The 15,525-nt window shown below is 36.6% G+C and overlaps 1 protein-coding gene across 1 annotated transcript in view; it reads right to left on the bottom strand.

Moving 5' to 3' along the window:
- LOC103775086 (laminin subunit alpha-2-like) overlaps positions 1 to 14,936 on the bottom strand; it is a gene marked incomplete at both ends in the record, with an annotated part of 64,042 nt that extends 49,106 nt beyond the window's left edge. The window contains 3 exons of the mRNA XM_008942529.1: positions 4,632 to 4,734; positions 11,228 to 11,366; positions 14,773 to 14,936. Of these exons, the coding sequence (XP_008940777.1) occupies positions 4,632 to 4,734; positions 11,228 to 11,366; positions 14,773 to 14,936 (406 nt within the window). The remainder of the gene's footprint in view (positions 1 to 4,631; positions 4,735 to 11,227; positions 11,367 to 14,772) is intronic.
- Positions 14,937 to 15,525: the final 589 nt, after the last annotated feature.

Below are 15,525 nucleotides of genomic sequence, written 5' to 3'. Positions count from 1 at the left end.
GGTAAAGAGATATAATGAGAGGGATGTAGCTAATGATTGACTTTTTAGAAAGACTACTTCCAGCCCTGACTGCAGTTTTTGTATGAATATTATGTTGCTCATCAGACTAATGCAATAATTTGATGAATGCAATATACCAGGTCAGCAAAAATACAAAGCAGAGGAGAATACACAAACAAGTGATTTAGCTGTGCCTATCAACTAGAAAATGTTTTAGCTAAAAATATTCACTTGTTGTCAGACAAGACAAGTCCCCCTCAAGTTGTCAATTCTTAAGCAAAAGAAATTGGAACTGACACGAGCTGAATTTCAGTAGCCATCTGACAACAGTTTCCAGCTCAAGAGGAGTTTATAAATTTTTTTTTTCTTTTTTTTTTTATTGAACAGTTTTGACAAAGTTTGTATATAGACTCAAAGCTGCACTGGGGCAAGTATATTTTTAAAACAGTAAACTCAAAATTATAAGGAGGAAAAATTGCTCCTGGCAAACTGAAAATCCCTCAAGGCACAGAGAAAAAGAAGCTGGTAAGCAGCAGCATTCACTCATTTGTAGCCAAAATTTCAAAACCCTTCTTAGCCAGAGCACTGCATACAGATTTTACTTCTCCCATCAGGTTTATTCCTTCTAACTACTAGCCCCACTGAGAAAGAAATTACTAAATCTCCATTTTAATAGCTTCTGTCAGAAGCTTTGCTTTCTAAGGACTGTTTCAGCAGTTTTTGGTGGTAATATAAAACATTTCCATGATTAACAGCCATTTCACAACTGGGGTAATTGGCCACAAATCAGGGGAATGTTATAATGTAGCAAGAGAACACTCCCACTTCCATCACAGCCCAACCTGTATTTTTGGAGTTTATAGTAGTTGAGGGGCTTATGGATCTTCATTACTTTAACTAATGTATTATCTGTAGAGCAGACAGAGAACTTTTAAACTAATTATTACTTCTGTCTATCAGATCTTTACAAAGAGCCCATCATCCATCTTGCACTTCCAGCTGATATTCTGAACAGTGTGGCTTTGTCAGAACCATAAGAAAATATCTTTCTATTAATCTGAGACTCAACACTTACTTTCTGTCATAGAAACAAGAAGACATCCAGAAGGAATTATGTTCATAATACTAATAACATCACCACTTTGGAGTAAAAGCAGGAAAAAAAAGAAAAGAAACCTAAGAAGTCTGTCATTGCATTTTACTCTTTTGCATCTGCATTCTGGGCATAATGTTAACTGATCTTTGTGAGCCAAGCTGTGGAACTTGGACATGTATTATTAGATTCAAAATAAAAAAAAAAAAGTACTGTGGAAAGTTCAGAATGTTTGTCTGTATGAAGCACTTTAAATCTAAGACAAAACAGAAAGCATTAAGAAAGCTCTATCTCTCTACCCTTCAGTATGGGGCAAGAACATAGACAAAGAACTAATACATGCACTTTAAGCACTGCTCCCTCCTTGCGTTAGGATTGCTTTTTGAATCTTTAGACTGTTTAGACCTTTGCTTCTGAATTATGAAACTGTTATCGACTTAAATTCTCACTGGCATAAAACGAGAGAATAACAAAGTAATGTGTTACTGAGGTTGTAATGCATCTTTTCTCAGAGTTAAATTGGACAGCCTTGTGGACAGATGGAATTCACATATATCCGAGTACAGATAGTATTTTATTTTGTCCTTGAAAAAAGGGCATTGTGCTATGTGGAACACATGATTACTCCATTATTCCCCAGTGCCTGAGGAGGACACAAAACTATGGACTCTGTTCTGTGGTGTCATCTGCTCAGAGAAACACTGTGGCAGGAAGGAGTCAGAGCTGCCACTTTAGTGATTCCTATTCACTAGTCATGGCAGACTGCAGAAGTTTGCATTCCAGAACAGGGCACTAACATCATCCCTATTTGTTCTACCTCAGCCATGCTACTTAAATTGCACACCAGCCTCCCCTCAAAGTTTTTTGATTTTCTGCAACATATTTACTGAAACGTGGCCCTCTAGCCCTAAATCTGTACTGAAACTGGCAGTAAAGAGTTGCAATAAAGAATACGCTAAATATAAATCCAGTAATTGCAGACATATTTTTCCTCAGAGCTGCTACAAGAAAATAATGTTTTTAACTTTCAAACAGTGTATGACAGAGAAATGTATTTAATGACTTTATGAAACATAGTTTATGGCCTTATCAAACATTATGTTTACTTGTTAACTAATTTGCAGCTGGAAAATCCTAGAGCTTCCACAACCAAATGGAAGTGTAGTAATAGCCAAAAGATGACTAAGTTGTATGGATTTCATCCCTCATGCTGTATGCTTTCTTTAATGCATCTCCCAGGAGGCCAATGAAAATTTTGTATGTTAAAACCTGAAAGACTGGGATCTATTATAAAAAACTGTCTTGTTTCTAATAAAAAGTATTTTAATTACTATAGCATGACAGGGAAGCTTCAGGCATCATCTCTGTGACAAGCAGTTTAAAATTCAACCTCAAATATTTATTGTATGTTATTTTTCTAGTTCTGATGCATGAAACAAACAAAAAACCAAACCCAGATTGATTTTTAGAGCCTATGTTAAGCACAAAATATATCATAGCTATTTTCCTTTCTTCATTTTTATTTCTTCCAAGTCCTAAATCTATTTTCTCAAATAGGATTTCAAGCGCTATGCTTTTCCAGTCCTTGTGGTGAATACCAGGTTAACCCTATTATAGCTTCAGCCAGTTGAATCAGATTAAACTATAATGCATCTAGTATGAAAGAATTTTTCAAAAACCACAGTGACTGGACACAATCTTCTCAAAATATACACAACAGAGTTTCAAATTATAAAAGGGAGAGGCTTACAGTGCATTAATTTTAAATAAACCACAAAGTTACCAACTTGAACTTATTTGTCTACACTAATCAAAATATTGCTCAGTACTTGGATGAAAGACTTTCAAAACAGATGTACAGGGGACTCAGTTAATTGATCCTTCTCTCAGACTTTACTATACCAGTGGCACAAGCACTGTACCCTCCTAAATTGCTTTCTTTGTTATATGTAAAACCAAAGCAATTAAAACAGCAACGTTAAACATTTTTCACAAAGGCAGATGTGTGAAACTCAGTTTTGGCCTCCTTGAAAGTGGATAATTGTATCATGCTTATTTCCCCTCAGGTTTAGTTGAAATGAATTATTTTTTTAATTCCTTTCTAATACTTCTGTGGAGAAAGAAGTGTTGAGTACTGTTAAACAGATGCTTCATTAGTGCTGCAATAAGTGCTTCCTTAGAGGTCCTACAAAACAATCTGTCTGGATAAAGATGCAAGAAATAAACTGCGGTTAGTTGCAGCGATCAGAAGATCACTGAATCATAGGTTCTGAACAGATGTTTGTCCACTGAACATTTTTCCCCTTCTGATCAACAATCATACCCACTGATATTTGCCTAAGCTGTTTTCAAAGACTTTCCAAGGTCAAATCCCCCTAATATCCTCAGTACTCAATACCAGTACTTCTGTATTTTAATTGCAAGGAAGATTTTCCTAGTATGTGACCGTATCAGTGCATTTGAGATAGGATAGTCTCATCTTCTTTGGCGTAATCTCGACTTAGGTGAAGAATATTAAGTCCCTACTCAGTTGTCTCTTTTTCAGTCTACAAATTTAAATTATTTCAATCTTTCTTCTCATCTCTCCTCTGGTAGATTTCCAACTAGACTTCACGAAGCCTTCATGACTCTCTGCAAACCACTTTAGCCCACATGCAGTTCAGTGCCCAGGACTAGTGTTTCACATGTTTTAGAAAGCCATGCTCCTAATCATGCATTCCACTTTGACATTTGCCTTTTCCACCTCTGTGCATGCTTCTGTTTAGTCTAGTTCTACCCAGACAATTGCTCCTCATCATGTATTCCTGTCAGTGATTATTCACATGTGCATGTAAGACCTCATATGTGTCCATAGTAAATACTGTCCTACCTTGTCATCCTATGGTATACACCAATAAAACTATCATTTATTGATGAGAAAATAATAAGGACATTATAATGTAAATGCAAATTTTCTAGAGAAAAATAATATTTTTTCTCTAAAAAATGTTTTCAGTTTCTTTTTTTTCTTAAAGAAAACTCTCAGCAATTCCCTATCATTACTCTCTGTTTGGCAAACATCTTCATTTTACTTTCCCATGCTACCCTTTTCTGGCACAATCCCATAAGCAACCTGAAGAGAAGTCGTATCTCTGACTGTCATTGCAAACCCTGTTTTTGTGTTGACAAGAATTAAAAATTTAATGCTGGGGTGTTTTGTGTACTGTTTTTCTCCCAAAGCATCTAGTAAATCAGAACAAGTATTTCCACACCCCTTTCCTCCCTAATTACTCATGCCCTTACTGAAGTTACCAAGAGAAGACCAAGGCTCCGTCCTCCTCAGCCTTCCAGACAGGAAGAAATGGACTGACAGGACAAGTGTCCCTGCATAATACCTGAACCCAGAAGAGTATTTTCCTTGATACACCATTCAATTTCAAATCAGATAATGAATTATAATTTTTTCCTTACTGATATGACTTCTTCATACTGGCAGCATAGCATTCTCACAATGTTTTCCTTATATTTAATGGACCTGAATACCATATACTGCACATACCTTTAACATCATTTTCTAACGTAGTGGCTTCATTAAGGACCCTGAAGCTTTTCTGAAGAGAGCTCCTGGCACCATCCTTCAATGATCCTTGAGGACCAGATGTCTGTAGACAAACAAGAAATGTCATATATACAGGAAAGTTTGAAGTCATAAAAGAGATATGAAGAGCATTTAAGTGAACAGTCATCCAAAATTTCAGTGAATGTTAAGTGTACTCTGAATTATGTCCCATTGCCACTTTATTACTCTACCACATACACAAAAAAAATTGTCTAATTGATTTCCTTTTGTTCTTATGGGAAAGCAGATCTCCTTTGGAATACCATAGAGTCATAGAATGGTTTGACTTGAAAGGGACCTTAAAGATCACCTAGTTCCAATCCCCCTGCCATGGGCAAGGACACCTCCTACTAGACCAGGTTGCTCAAAGCCCCAACCAACACAGTCTTGACCCATCCAGTGTTGGGGCATCTACAACCTCCCTGGGTAACCAATTCCAGTGACTCACCATCCTCACAATGAAAATTTTCCTCCCAATTTCTAATTTAAGTCTACCCTCTTCCAGTTTTAATCCACTACCCCTTGTCCAACCTCCACAAGCTCTTGTAAAAAGTCATACCAGTGATAACTTTAATAAAAAGAGAAAATGTTTACAGTGTTAAAGAAGTAGGTTTGAGTCTAGGAGCAAAACTTTGTCGAAAGGAAAAGAAAAAAAAATTCAACTTAAGCACGAGTTTCTCCCTCCAAGTATGGTCACAACACCACGCAATACGGTATTTCTCCCTAACAGCAGCTACAGTACCTTTGGATTTAATGATCCAAATTCTAATACTGATAACAGAGATTCCTTTGTCATTAAATTCAAGAATTGCAATTGCTAGGTCAGTAAAGAAAATATGATATTAAAAAACAAATAGAGTTTAAAAAGAAGGGCAAACTGCAGTTAATCTGAAAGAGTTTCATAACTAACTATCCTTCATTGTATCATGCTACTTAAAGATCTTCCTTTTGAAAAACATCCATCTCTACCTTCAGTGCAGAGATTGATCAACAGATAGAATGATTTTTGTAAATTAGATTAGTATTTTAAGTTGGTAGGAAATACTCTAGATTCTGAGCCACTTACTCTTCAGTTGGTAAGACTGAACTCAGGTCAGACATCATACTGAATACATTTCTTTGAGAATACTCTTGACAGTCAGATAACATTCTATATTAGTCATGGGTCATAGCATTGTAACTAGTATGTAATTAAGAAGCAGCTATTTTACATTTTCTAGGGCAGATACATATACTTGAAAATTAACTGTGTGTCAATTAAATGACACAGTTATTATTGCTGTTCATTATTTGTATAATGAGCAAGCCCAGAGGTGATATTTCATGTACTACAGAATCTTTGTTGTTTTTTTATGACATCATAAAAACCTTATATTGGATTTGCCCATTTCTTTTTCTTTTAGACATCCTAGGGAATGATTTGAATACTTTCAAGATTCAGCACCAAACTTTTTGTTACAGGATATCTGATGGCATATATTGCCATGTCACAGGGAAACAGCTATTAAAGTTTCCTTGTATTCATATGAGATGTAAACGTGTGCTTAGCTTTCATCACAGGTTAAGTGATTTTAAGCTGTAAGGCTGATATGACTGTCGTATTTCCAAGCTCGTCTGAAATATTAAGCTGTGTACACAAATTCCTTTCAATATCAACAACTATACATTCAAAAGATGGACAAAGTCAGTTTCTAGAAATAAATCTATAAGATTTATCACGTAATACAAACATCATTGGTAATAGAAAAATACATATAAACACAGAAAAAAACAACCTAGCCAATTAAGCAAAAGACTGCTCCTGCAGGAAGAATGTTTTGCCAGATTTTACGGCAGATGCACCTGTCAAATCAGATAATACTTTTATATTTCTGTTCCCATTACTAACAGAAGGCAGGGTATGATCACTCTATGACCATGGACTTCCAAAAGAAAGATTGTTATTATTATTAAAAGACTAGGCATGGTTGACTGGCTGTTAAAACAGTTTATATTCAATAAACTGAAGTTGGAAGGATAGATTTACAATGCAAAACCAAGAATTTAATCAAATCAGGGACAATAATTTGGCCCCATGCTGACAATTAGTCAGAAACAGATTTCAGCATGAAGTTAATACTGGAAAAGCTCCTTCAGAGACAAATACACTTGTGCTGATTAAAAGCTTTATTTTATATTTATTTTTAAATAATTCTGAAAGGGAGGATCAGTCAAGACATTTGATGTAAAACACACTTTTTTTGCCAGCTTTTCATGTGCCTTATGAGACACTGAGTTATGATGAAGTCAATAATGAATAAAACAATGGTTTTGTGTGAGGTGAGATTGTGTGCTTGTGGAAAGCCTGGGTCATAATGACCTCCTTTATAATTTAGTAAGACTGAAAGCCAAGGGTCTTTGATATTATTTTCTAAATTGGGACACCTGCTGTAAAAAAAAAAAAAAAGGAAAAAAAAAAAAGGAGGAAAAAAAGACTGTGATACAAGATAAACAGGAAAATTGCAGGGTCTCAGGTATCCAATTTATTCTAATTCTTTCATAACCTGGGGATAGTGCCTTCCTCTGCCTTTGCCTTCTTTGATGCCCCCTTATCCTCCCTGTGCAAACCCTGTGCAGCTTTACTGCTTGTTGCATCTTGTAGCAAAAGTGAGATCTCTTTATGTATCTAAACAATGCCATCTCAATCGTGGTTTAGAGGCATAAGTGCCGTTATAATAATATAATGCAAGATGCTGCCACACTATACATCATCATTAATGGTCTGTTTTTCTCCTATCTACAGGTTAGCAAAAACTTTATCTGCAAAAGAAAAACATCTATCAAATTAAAGATAGAACTATATGAATTGATAATTAACAGACAATTTGAAGTAAAGAAATAATTTAGGAAGAATATCCCCCCTGTCTTCCTTTTTCTGGTATTTCGATGAATCTTGAACTCTGTTTTTGTCAGACATCCCAGCTTCTGCAGGAGTGGCAGAAAGGTTTCCGTTCAGCCCATAGTCTGGTGGGCTATGTCACTTTTCTAGGATGGAGGAGATCCTTCTGGATCTCCCAGGGATGACTGTGTGAATCACAGACTTATCACAGTAACAGGGAAATGTGCTACATGCTGCAAGTTTTAATAAGATCAGCCATAGTCACATTATTGTGAAGACTCCCCTGACAACTCATTCTGGGCATGGTCTGAATGCATATCAGACTGAGAACTGCTGGGGGCTTTGCAGAAAGGAATTTTTTTGACATTTCATGAATGCTTGTAAACATGAGGTAGGCATAATGTTGCCCAAATCTGCTGATGTTCGTGATTTTGGTCAGAGGTACAGCTACAATCATGGCTGTAAATGCACTGGGCCAGTTTTGAGGATCACATACTTGAACTCACATATGTATAAGGTATTTTATAGATCTAAGTACTAATTCACATCAGTTAAAAATAGTTTTGCCTTTTTCTTAAATTATTTTCTTTTCACATATACTCTGGGAAATTTTCAGCTATGCAAGAGTTAGGGCTACTGTCATTTTTACCAGTCCTGAAGACAGCTGAGCATTCTGAAGTACCAAAGTGGTACATAAGATTTGCCCCTCAGGACATCTTCAGGAAGAGGATGGCTAGGCAACTTTATGCTAATACGGAAACCTCAACCGCCAGCATAACTATTGGGGTACCACTACAAAGCAAGTCAAAAGCAAAGAAGGAATTAGGATACTAAACACCTAAGCCCTCTCTAAAATGCCTAATAGTCATGCTTTTTCAAGATGTATTGTAAAACTATGATTCTGATCTGTGAGACATAAGCTGGATCTGTTAATGTAACCCCTCTTTCTTCAGTCAATTACTGCCTTTGCTAAGTAACGGGTTGTTGAAGCTGCTTGAATGCTAAAGGTTTCCCATCTGTGATAAATTTATTTTGCTTTTAATGGTAGAGTAAGTCCATCATAGAAAGCTTGGGAGGAATTTTTGTGTCATATTTTTAATACATTTTTTCCAGTCATTTATCAGGCTTCCTGTAATCACAACGGATTTTAAGTATCTTTTCATTCTTGCTTTTAGCAACATTAGCTTAATTTGAAAACAGTAATTTTCCCATTATAAACAAAAATAAAAAAAAAAACCCTGACATATCACTAAGGTTCTTGTAATTATTCACTCCAGTGACATACAGAATTCAAAACTCAATCCTGTCTCTACTATGTCTAGTTCATGTACCAGCTTGTTGCTGTTGAGAAACCTTCCAGCCCCTGCCACAACATTATAATTGGCCAGTAGGAAAGGTTTAGGCTCAGGGAGGCATGTGAGCTTCAGCACTTTCCTCCATTATCTCCTAGCATCTGGAGATCAGTCTTTTACAGAAGACAGGCACCCACAACTGCTCTCATAAAGACAACATGGCTCCATCTTTCAAAAAGAGGGTAAAGACATGATCTCTGTCTTCTACACAAGATCCCAAAGGGCACCTTCTCAGAAAGGAGGGGACGAAGTTTCTAGAGGCTTCTCAATTTGAGTGGGCTCAAATCCACAAGTGTTGCCTTCCAGGAGAGTGCTTGAATGACAGTATTCCAGACAGCCCTGAGTGAGAGTGCACTCCCAGTCTCATGGTGAAACTCAGCTAAAAGCAAGTTCCTTAGGGCCTGCAGAAAGAGCAAGTCTGATTTATCTGGTTAGCAGTTAAGCTCCTCATTTAGGATGAGTAAACATTCAACAGTCATTGCATAAAAGCAAAGAAACAGAACAGTGAAACAATGACTGATCTTCACAATTAACCAATTTTTAAAAATCCATCATGAAATCCTCATGTAATCCTATACCAAATAATGATTAACATCTACCTTGTTCTGCAGCAATTTGATGGTAAACCACTTCTATAGCAAGTCAGTTACACTTAGGAGGCAGCAGCTCCTTCCATTTTCCTCTTTTATCAACTAGATCCCCGTTATACATGTACAGCTTGTAACAAAAAAACAAGCTCCCTCTAACAAAACATACAATAGAGATGTTTAAAACCTCACCTTAAAAATATCTTTGGTCTCTTTCTTTGGTATTCACCTCTGTTTACATCATATTGTCCATCTTCACCTCCACCTCTTTCAAATTATCTATCCACATTCTCTCTATGGTATAATCAGCCAGCTCACCATCTGATATAGACTCTTTTGTAACCATACTATAATTGCTTGCTTTGTTTCTTGACTGCTGTGTATGTCTTTTTTGCTATTCAGTCCCTGAAACAGTTGCCTACCTCACTCACTGGAAATCATCAAAGGAGCAAAAGATAGCTCTCTGTATTAAATCCTAATGTGAAGAGAAAAAAAATCCACAGCTCCTCATTTACTTCTGCAGTGTAATCAGGAGTTCCAGTGAAACACAACTATTAACAGAGAACTAGTGCATACTAATGTGTGAGGTGAGATTTTTTCATCAAGAGAGAAATACAGTAATTAGTGTTATTTGAAATAGAAGTTGACAATGTAAACAGCCTAAAAATATCAAAACTTTTGTGCAGTGGCTAGAACACTCTCTCTCTCCTAAATACAGACCTTTACAGTGTGTGATTGCTTTTGCTCTTCTCATAAACTATTTGACTGAAGTAGCTCTCTGCAAGCTATCTTTATTCATGTACAAGTGCTGTAAGTACAAGTTGCTTCTGTTCATCTATATATTTCTGTATCAAATATAGGGTATGGTACTTTCATATTATACTGTCATCTCCTCATGTTTCTGTGTGCCTGTAAAGTGCATGTGAGCTGCTCACTGACTGACTTCAAATTAGCCATTAACTCCTTTGATATTTGACATAAAAAATAATCCTGGCTGTGGTCAGAACGTTTTCTGCTCAGAGTATACACATTAAGGAGCTGAGTTCCTCATTATGACTCAGGCTGGAAAGCTGGCTTTACCTTACAGTATTATTTTTAAAAGCTCTCTCAGTTTCTTCCAAAAATTTGCATGCAGTACCTCATAGTGAGAGTAAGATTTCTCTGAGAAAACTGGCAGAGTTCACAAAAGAAGCTGTATGGTTTCCCTGAATAAAACTTTCTGCTCCTCCCCTACAATCTCCATTTCTAGAATTCGGTCAGGGGCACACAGTTCATCTTATGTGCAGTCAAAAATGCCTCTGAGCATTTTCACGGAACTAGAGGGTGAAGAGTTAATTAAAGTTTGGAGTTTTTTAGATGTGTGCAAAACGTTTGTTAAATATAAACTAGCTTTACTGAGTATTGAATGACCTACACTCTTGACTCAAAGCTGTTGACTTGAGCCATAGACAGAGACTGAAAGGCAAAAGAAGGAAGATGAATAGTAAACAAAAAGGGAACTTAAAATAAAGAATGGGAGTTAGTAAGAAATGGGGATTTCATTTGAAGGTGCATAGACCTCTAACAGGGGCATAGCCTTCTGACCTCAACATAAGAATCTATGCTGGCAGGGGGTCTCTAAATAAAGTCATAAGATGGCGAAAACTGCATCTGAGATAAGGTGTAGCACAGTTGCACAGAAAATCTAAGCCTTCTTCCCAATTTACTTATCTTTCTTACCGCTTGCATAGCTTCATTTGCAATAGCCTTGGCTTCCTTGGCAACTTTTTCAGCTTCATCTGTGTGATCCTTGATGTTGGTATAAGCATTGAACGCAAGTGTGGCATTGAAAGAGAGGTTTTTTGCTTCAGCAAGGATTCTGTTGGGACAGGAGAAGTAAACACACCATTAAACCTGGTATTAGAGTTCAACAGCACATAGTATCCTACTTTTTCCAAACCCAACAGCCTGTATTTCTAAGGCTATTTCTAAGGCAATTCTGTAGAGAGCAATGCAACGCTTGAGATTTCAGTCCTGGCATCATGTGTTTAATGGAATTCACATTTTATCTGTGCAGAAAGACATAAAAAACAATATTCACTAAAAGAAGAGGTTCTGTGAGATAAAAATAGATCAGACACTCTGGAAAGATAGTGCACTGCTTAACATTCTAATCCAGATAACATATACTCATAATGCAAGTTTATAGGTGATGTATTGAGCCAGGCAACTCAATGAATTTTGCACTGGGGGAACATGGGGGATCATTACAAGCACATTTTAAAGTAGACTCTCTGAAAAACTATTTTCTTGGTCTAGCTGCTAAACACAGAAATGCCAGGTTTGGAATAGATCTCGCTTTCTGAAACAAATCCTAAATATTAATTTAGCTGACCAAAATGAAAAACATATGCAATAATGATTTATACTGAATGGAATGTTCCACTTACATGAAACATTCCATTCTAATAACTGTACTTAGATTAAAAATTAGAAACAATATTTCATGGTGCAGGGACTGCAGTTCAGCTAACCCCCCTTCCAGGGGAATTTTTAGCCAGCAGGCTGAAGAAATCACTTTTCTTGCACTCCATATGGTCTATTAAAATATTTTCTATGAAGTACTGCACCTACAGAATTAACTTGAAGACATCTACCTCAGAATACATTATGCCTGATACCTATGATGCTTTTCCTGAATAAAGGGTAAATGGGCTAAAATCCATGCTTGAACCAGACAAGGATGGATTTGAACTTGCTTTTTTTTTGTCTCTCTGGGAAATGCTTTAGCCATCAAGGTATATGACAATATAAGGGAGGCAGGGATTACTCCTGCTGGACCTGTGCCAGCCAGTATAAAATACTTTGTGATTGAGATAGTGTGTGTGGAAGAGAGGGAAATTCATTCCTTAACCTGGTAATTAATCTATTCTCTGGGGACCTGAGACAGCTGGGCTACAATCCTCGCTCCAATGAGTATTTAATGATTTCTACAACATGCAATAGAAAAGACAAAGGGGATGGAAGGTATACACCCTGGACTCCACATGTGGACAACAGAGAAACAGAGAGAAGCAGCCTTTAGGCTGCTGTAGAATCAGCATGGCTGAACTGCCTCTGCATCACTCGGTAAAAGCATATGTCCTCCAGCTACAGATGGAGCTCACAAGGCTATAGTGAGTTTTTATGATGCTCTGTTAGAAAAATATGCAGACCAGAATAGCTATCTAGCTAGTAGCTCCAGTACTTAGAAATATGGTTCAAATCCCTTCTGGTTAGGAGGGAACTGAACTGATTTCTCCAAACACCAGTGACATTTACTCTTGAGCAGGCAATTAGCCATAAGAAAGAAGCCTAGGCTAATACCTTCTTGTATAGAGGAAAAATAACATTTTTTTCTAGGTTAAATTCACGAACTCTTCCACGTTCTAACTCTCAAAAGTATATCCTCATCATCAATCAATATATTTGAAGCCTTAGGGAGTGATTAGAGAGAAAGGGCTCTCCCTCAGTTTCTCCTATAAGATGAAATGGTATTTTCCAGCAAATTTAGCATTAACTGAAAGACACACAAGTGCCAGTTGTGAAGGCAAACACATTTTTAAATACCTAAAACATACAGAGACTGCATATTCCTGTAAAGTATGACTGTTTAATGTTAATGCATGAAGCAAACAGCTTTTTCCTGATGCAGGATTATATAGCACCTTGGTATTTCTTTGTCCTTTGAAATTATGTATATAATCTATTAGGCATTTCAGTTTTGAACAATTTGCTTTTAGATATAATTTTTAATGTCCATGATTATCCATTTTTTATTGGCTATCTCGAGAAACTGATGTTGATGTCCAGGTCAGATATATGTAAACATGGAACTGCACTACCACAATGAATGCAACTTTAAACACTACCTTAAGCTCCTTAAGGCCAAGTTGCCAACCTGTGCTAAGACAGAGGCACATGCACGCACCCCTAAGAAAGTCTATTTAGCATAGTTAAAAATCTCTACCTCAAAATGCATCTTGACAACATTTCAAAAAGGAGGCAAAATATTATTTTCTGTCTACAATTTCTCTACTTCTTACTTCCTCCGTGTCAACTTACCATGTATTTGGATATTTATATCAAAACTCAGTACTGCAGTTGGATGTGACACTAGTCACCTACTTTAGGCATGAGGTGGACCACAAAAGTTACATGTACTAATCAGATGGTGTACATACCATTTACAAAAGCCACAGTTTTTCTAGAATCCTTGCCCTTTTTACTCAGAAAACCACAGCTATCATTACTTTATGTACTGCTCAGAACATAAATTAGACTGAACATCTAGAGTAGCGTGACTACACTGTGTATGAAGCTTGTAATTCTGCAAGTATCAGACACTTTATCAGAGATAATTCTGTGCCTTTTCCTCAAAAATACTGATGCTGGCAAGAAAAAAATGTGTTAAGCATCTGCTCACAAGTCTTTGGGATATTAAAGTCTTCAAGTAGATCCAAAAGATGTAAGCAGCAGAAAAGGAGTATATTGCTGATGTTAAAAAGAATAATATACTGTTTTTATTCATGCAATGCTTTTCGGAAAATGAAACTCTGAAGCTATGCTGAGGAAAGGTCCAAGAGGCAGAATATCCATGATCTATTTTTGTATATTACTGTAGAAAATGACACTTACTATTTATGTCTTGCATTCTTAAGTGCAAAAAATGCAATAAACCAAAAGACACTCCCCGTTTTCCCCCAAAGAAACCAAACAAACCCCAAACAAAACTAAACAAACCCCTTACCTTCTATTCTTTCCAGAAAACTATATTCATGATGAGTTACAAAGAATTATTCTAGTGAAAGGGCTGTGGTCATAGAAAATGAAGACATTGCAATCCTCACATATTTAGGAATGTGATAACAGAAAACAGAAACAGAAGTTCCTCTACTTAGGTTTAACCATTTTAGCCCATGACACAAACCATTAGAGGCATTACCATCTGTCACTAGGGAGGATTTCAGACAGTAAAAAAAATAACACCATGATAAGGCTCTCCTACCAAAACGGTCATCTTAAAAATACTGCTTGTTTTTATGAAAACACACAGAGGACTCTGTAAGAGAAAGTTTGAGCTTTTTTCATGTCAACATAGCAGTAAGTATACAGTTAGGTTAGACTGTGTTATGAGTGCATCTGACAGCACTGTCTGCAGTTAATGCAGCCTTATAAGTGTCACAAGATGTATGAAATAGTTTAGAAAAGATAGACACACAAATTAACCAACTAGATAGCTTTACCCATCCAGTATTGCAGATGATTCATCCAGCTGGGCTGCGTGGTTCTCAGCTTGCAACACCTTTTCTGGAAGCATCCTGTCACGAATTTCTTGTGATAAATCATCTATTTTATCCTTCAGCTGATCAGACATTGGCTGTATCTCACCTGCAACACCTTCTACATACTGAAAAAGATAAAAGAAATGCTTTTAATAATTTAGTTACGCTAAATTGTCATTGTGCCTCACAATAAAACTGACCAATGACAGAAGTTTCATGTTTCGGGACCCTTTGAGCAACTCCAATGTATTTTTGCTTATTAAGGTATCTCAGTAAGAACTAGAGTGTTTGAAGGCCTGCCATTCCTGTTCCAATAAGCTGTCTCAAACTGTTTCCTTTCCTCTTTCTCCAAAAGGCATTTTTCCATTCATTATAACGATTTTCAATGCAATATGGAAATATTTCCAGAACCAATGATATTTCAGGATTTTAATTTTTTTTTTTTTTGGTAGCTAAGTCACTTGAACTCTGTGGTAAAACTTTCAAGGCAGAATTTTCAAAAACATTATGTAAAATACAAGTGAAATCCTCTCCTCTCCCTGATCTATCCAGACTTAAAATTGTTGCCACAGGCAATAAATTATTTCTGAAGTTTACTTCTGATATGCACACACAGTTTTTGTGCAGATAAATCTACATCTAGATCACAGAGTTGCAGTGAGGTTGTGAATGGTTCTGCTGCATTTGCAATTGTAACAGACGAGACTGTTTCTT

This window comes from Merops nubicus, unplaced genomic scaffold (genome assembly GCF_000691845.1).
Source record: "Merops nubicus isolate BGI_N331 unplaced genomic scaffold, ASM69184v1 scaffold5586, whole genome shotgun sequence".
In the NCBI taxonomy this organism is placed as follows: domain Eukaryota; kingdom Metazoa; phylum Chordata; class Aves; order Coraciiformes; family Meropidae; genus Merops; species Merops nubicus.
This window is presented reverse-complemented; position numbering and strand designations above follow the sequence as displayed.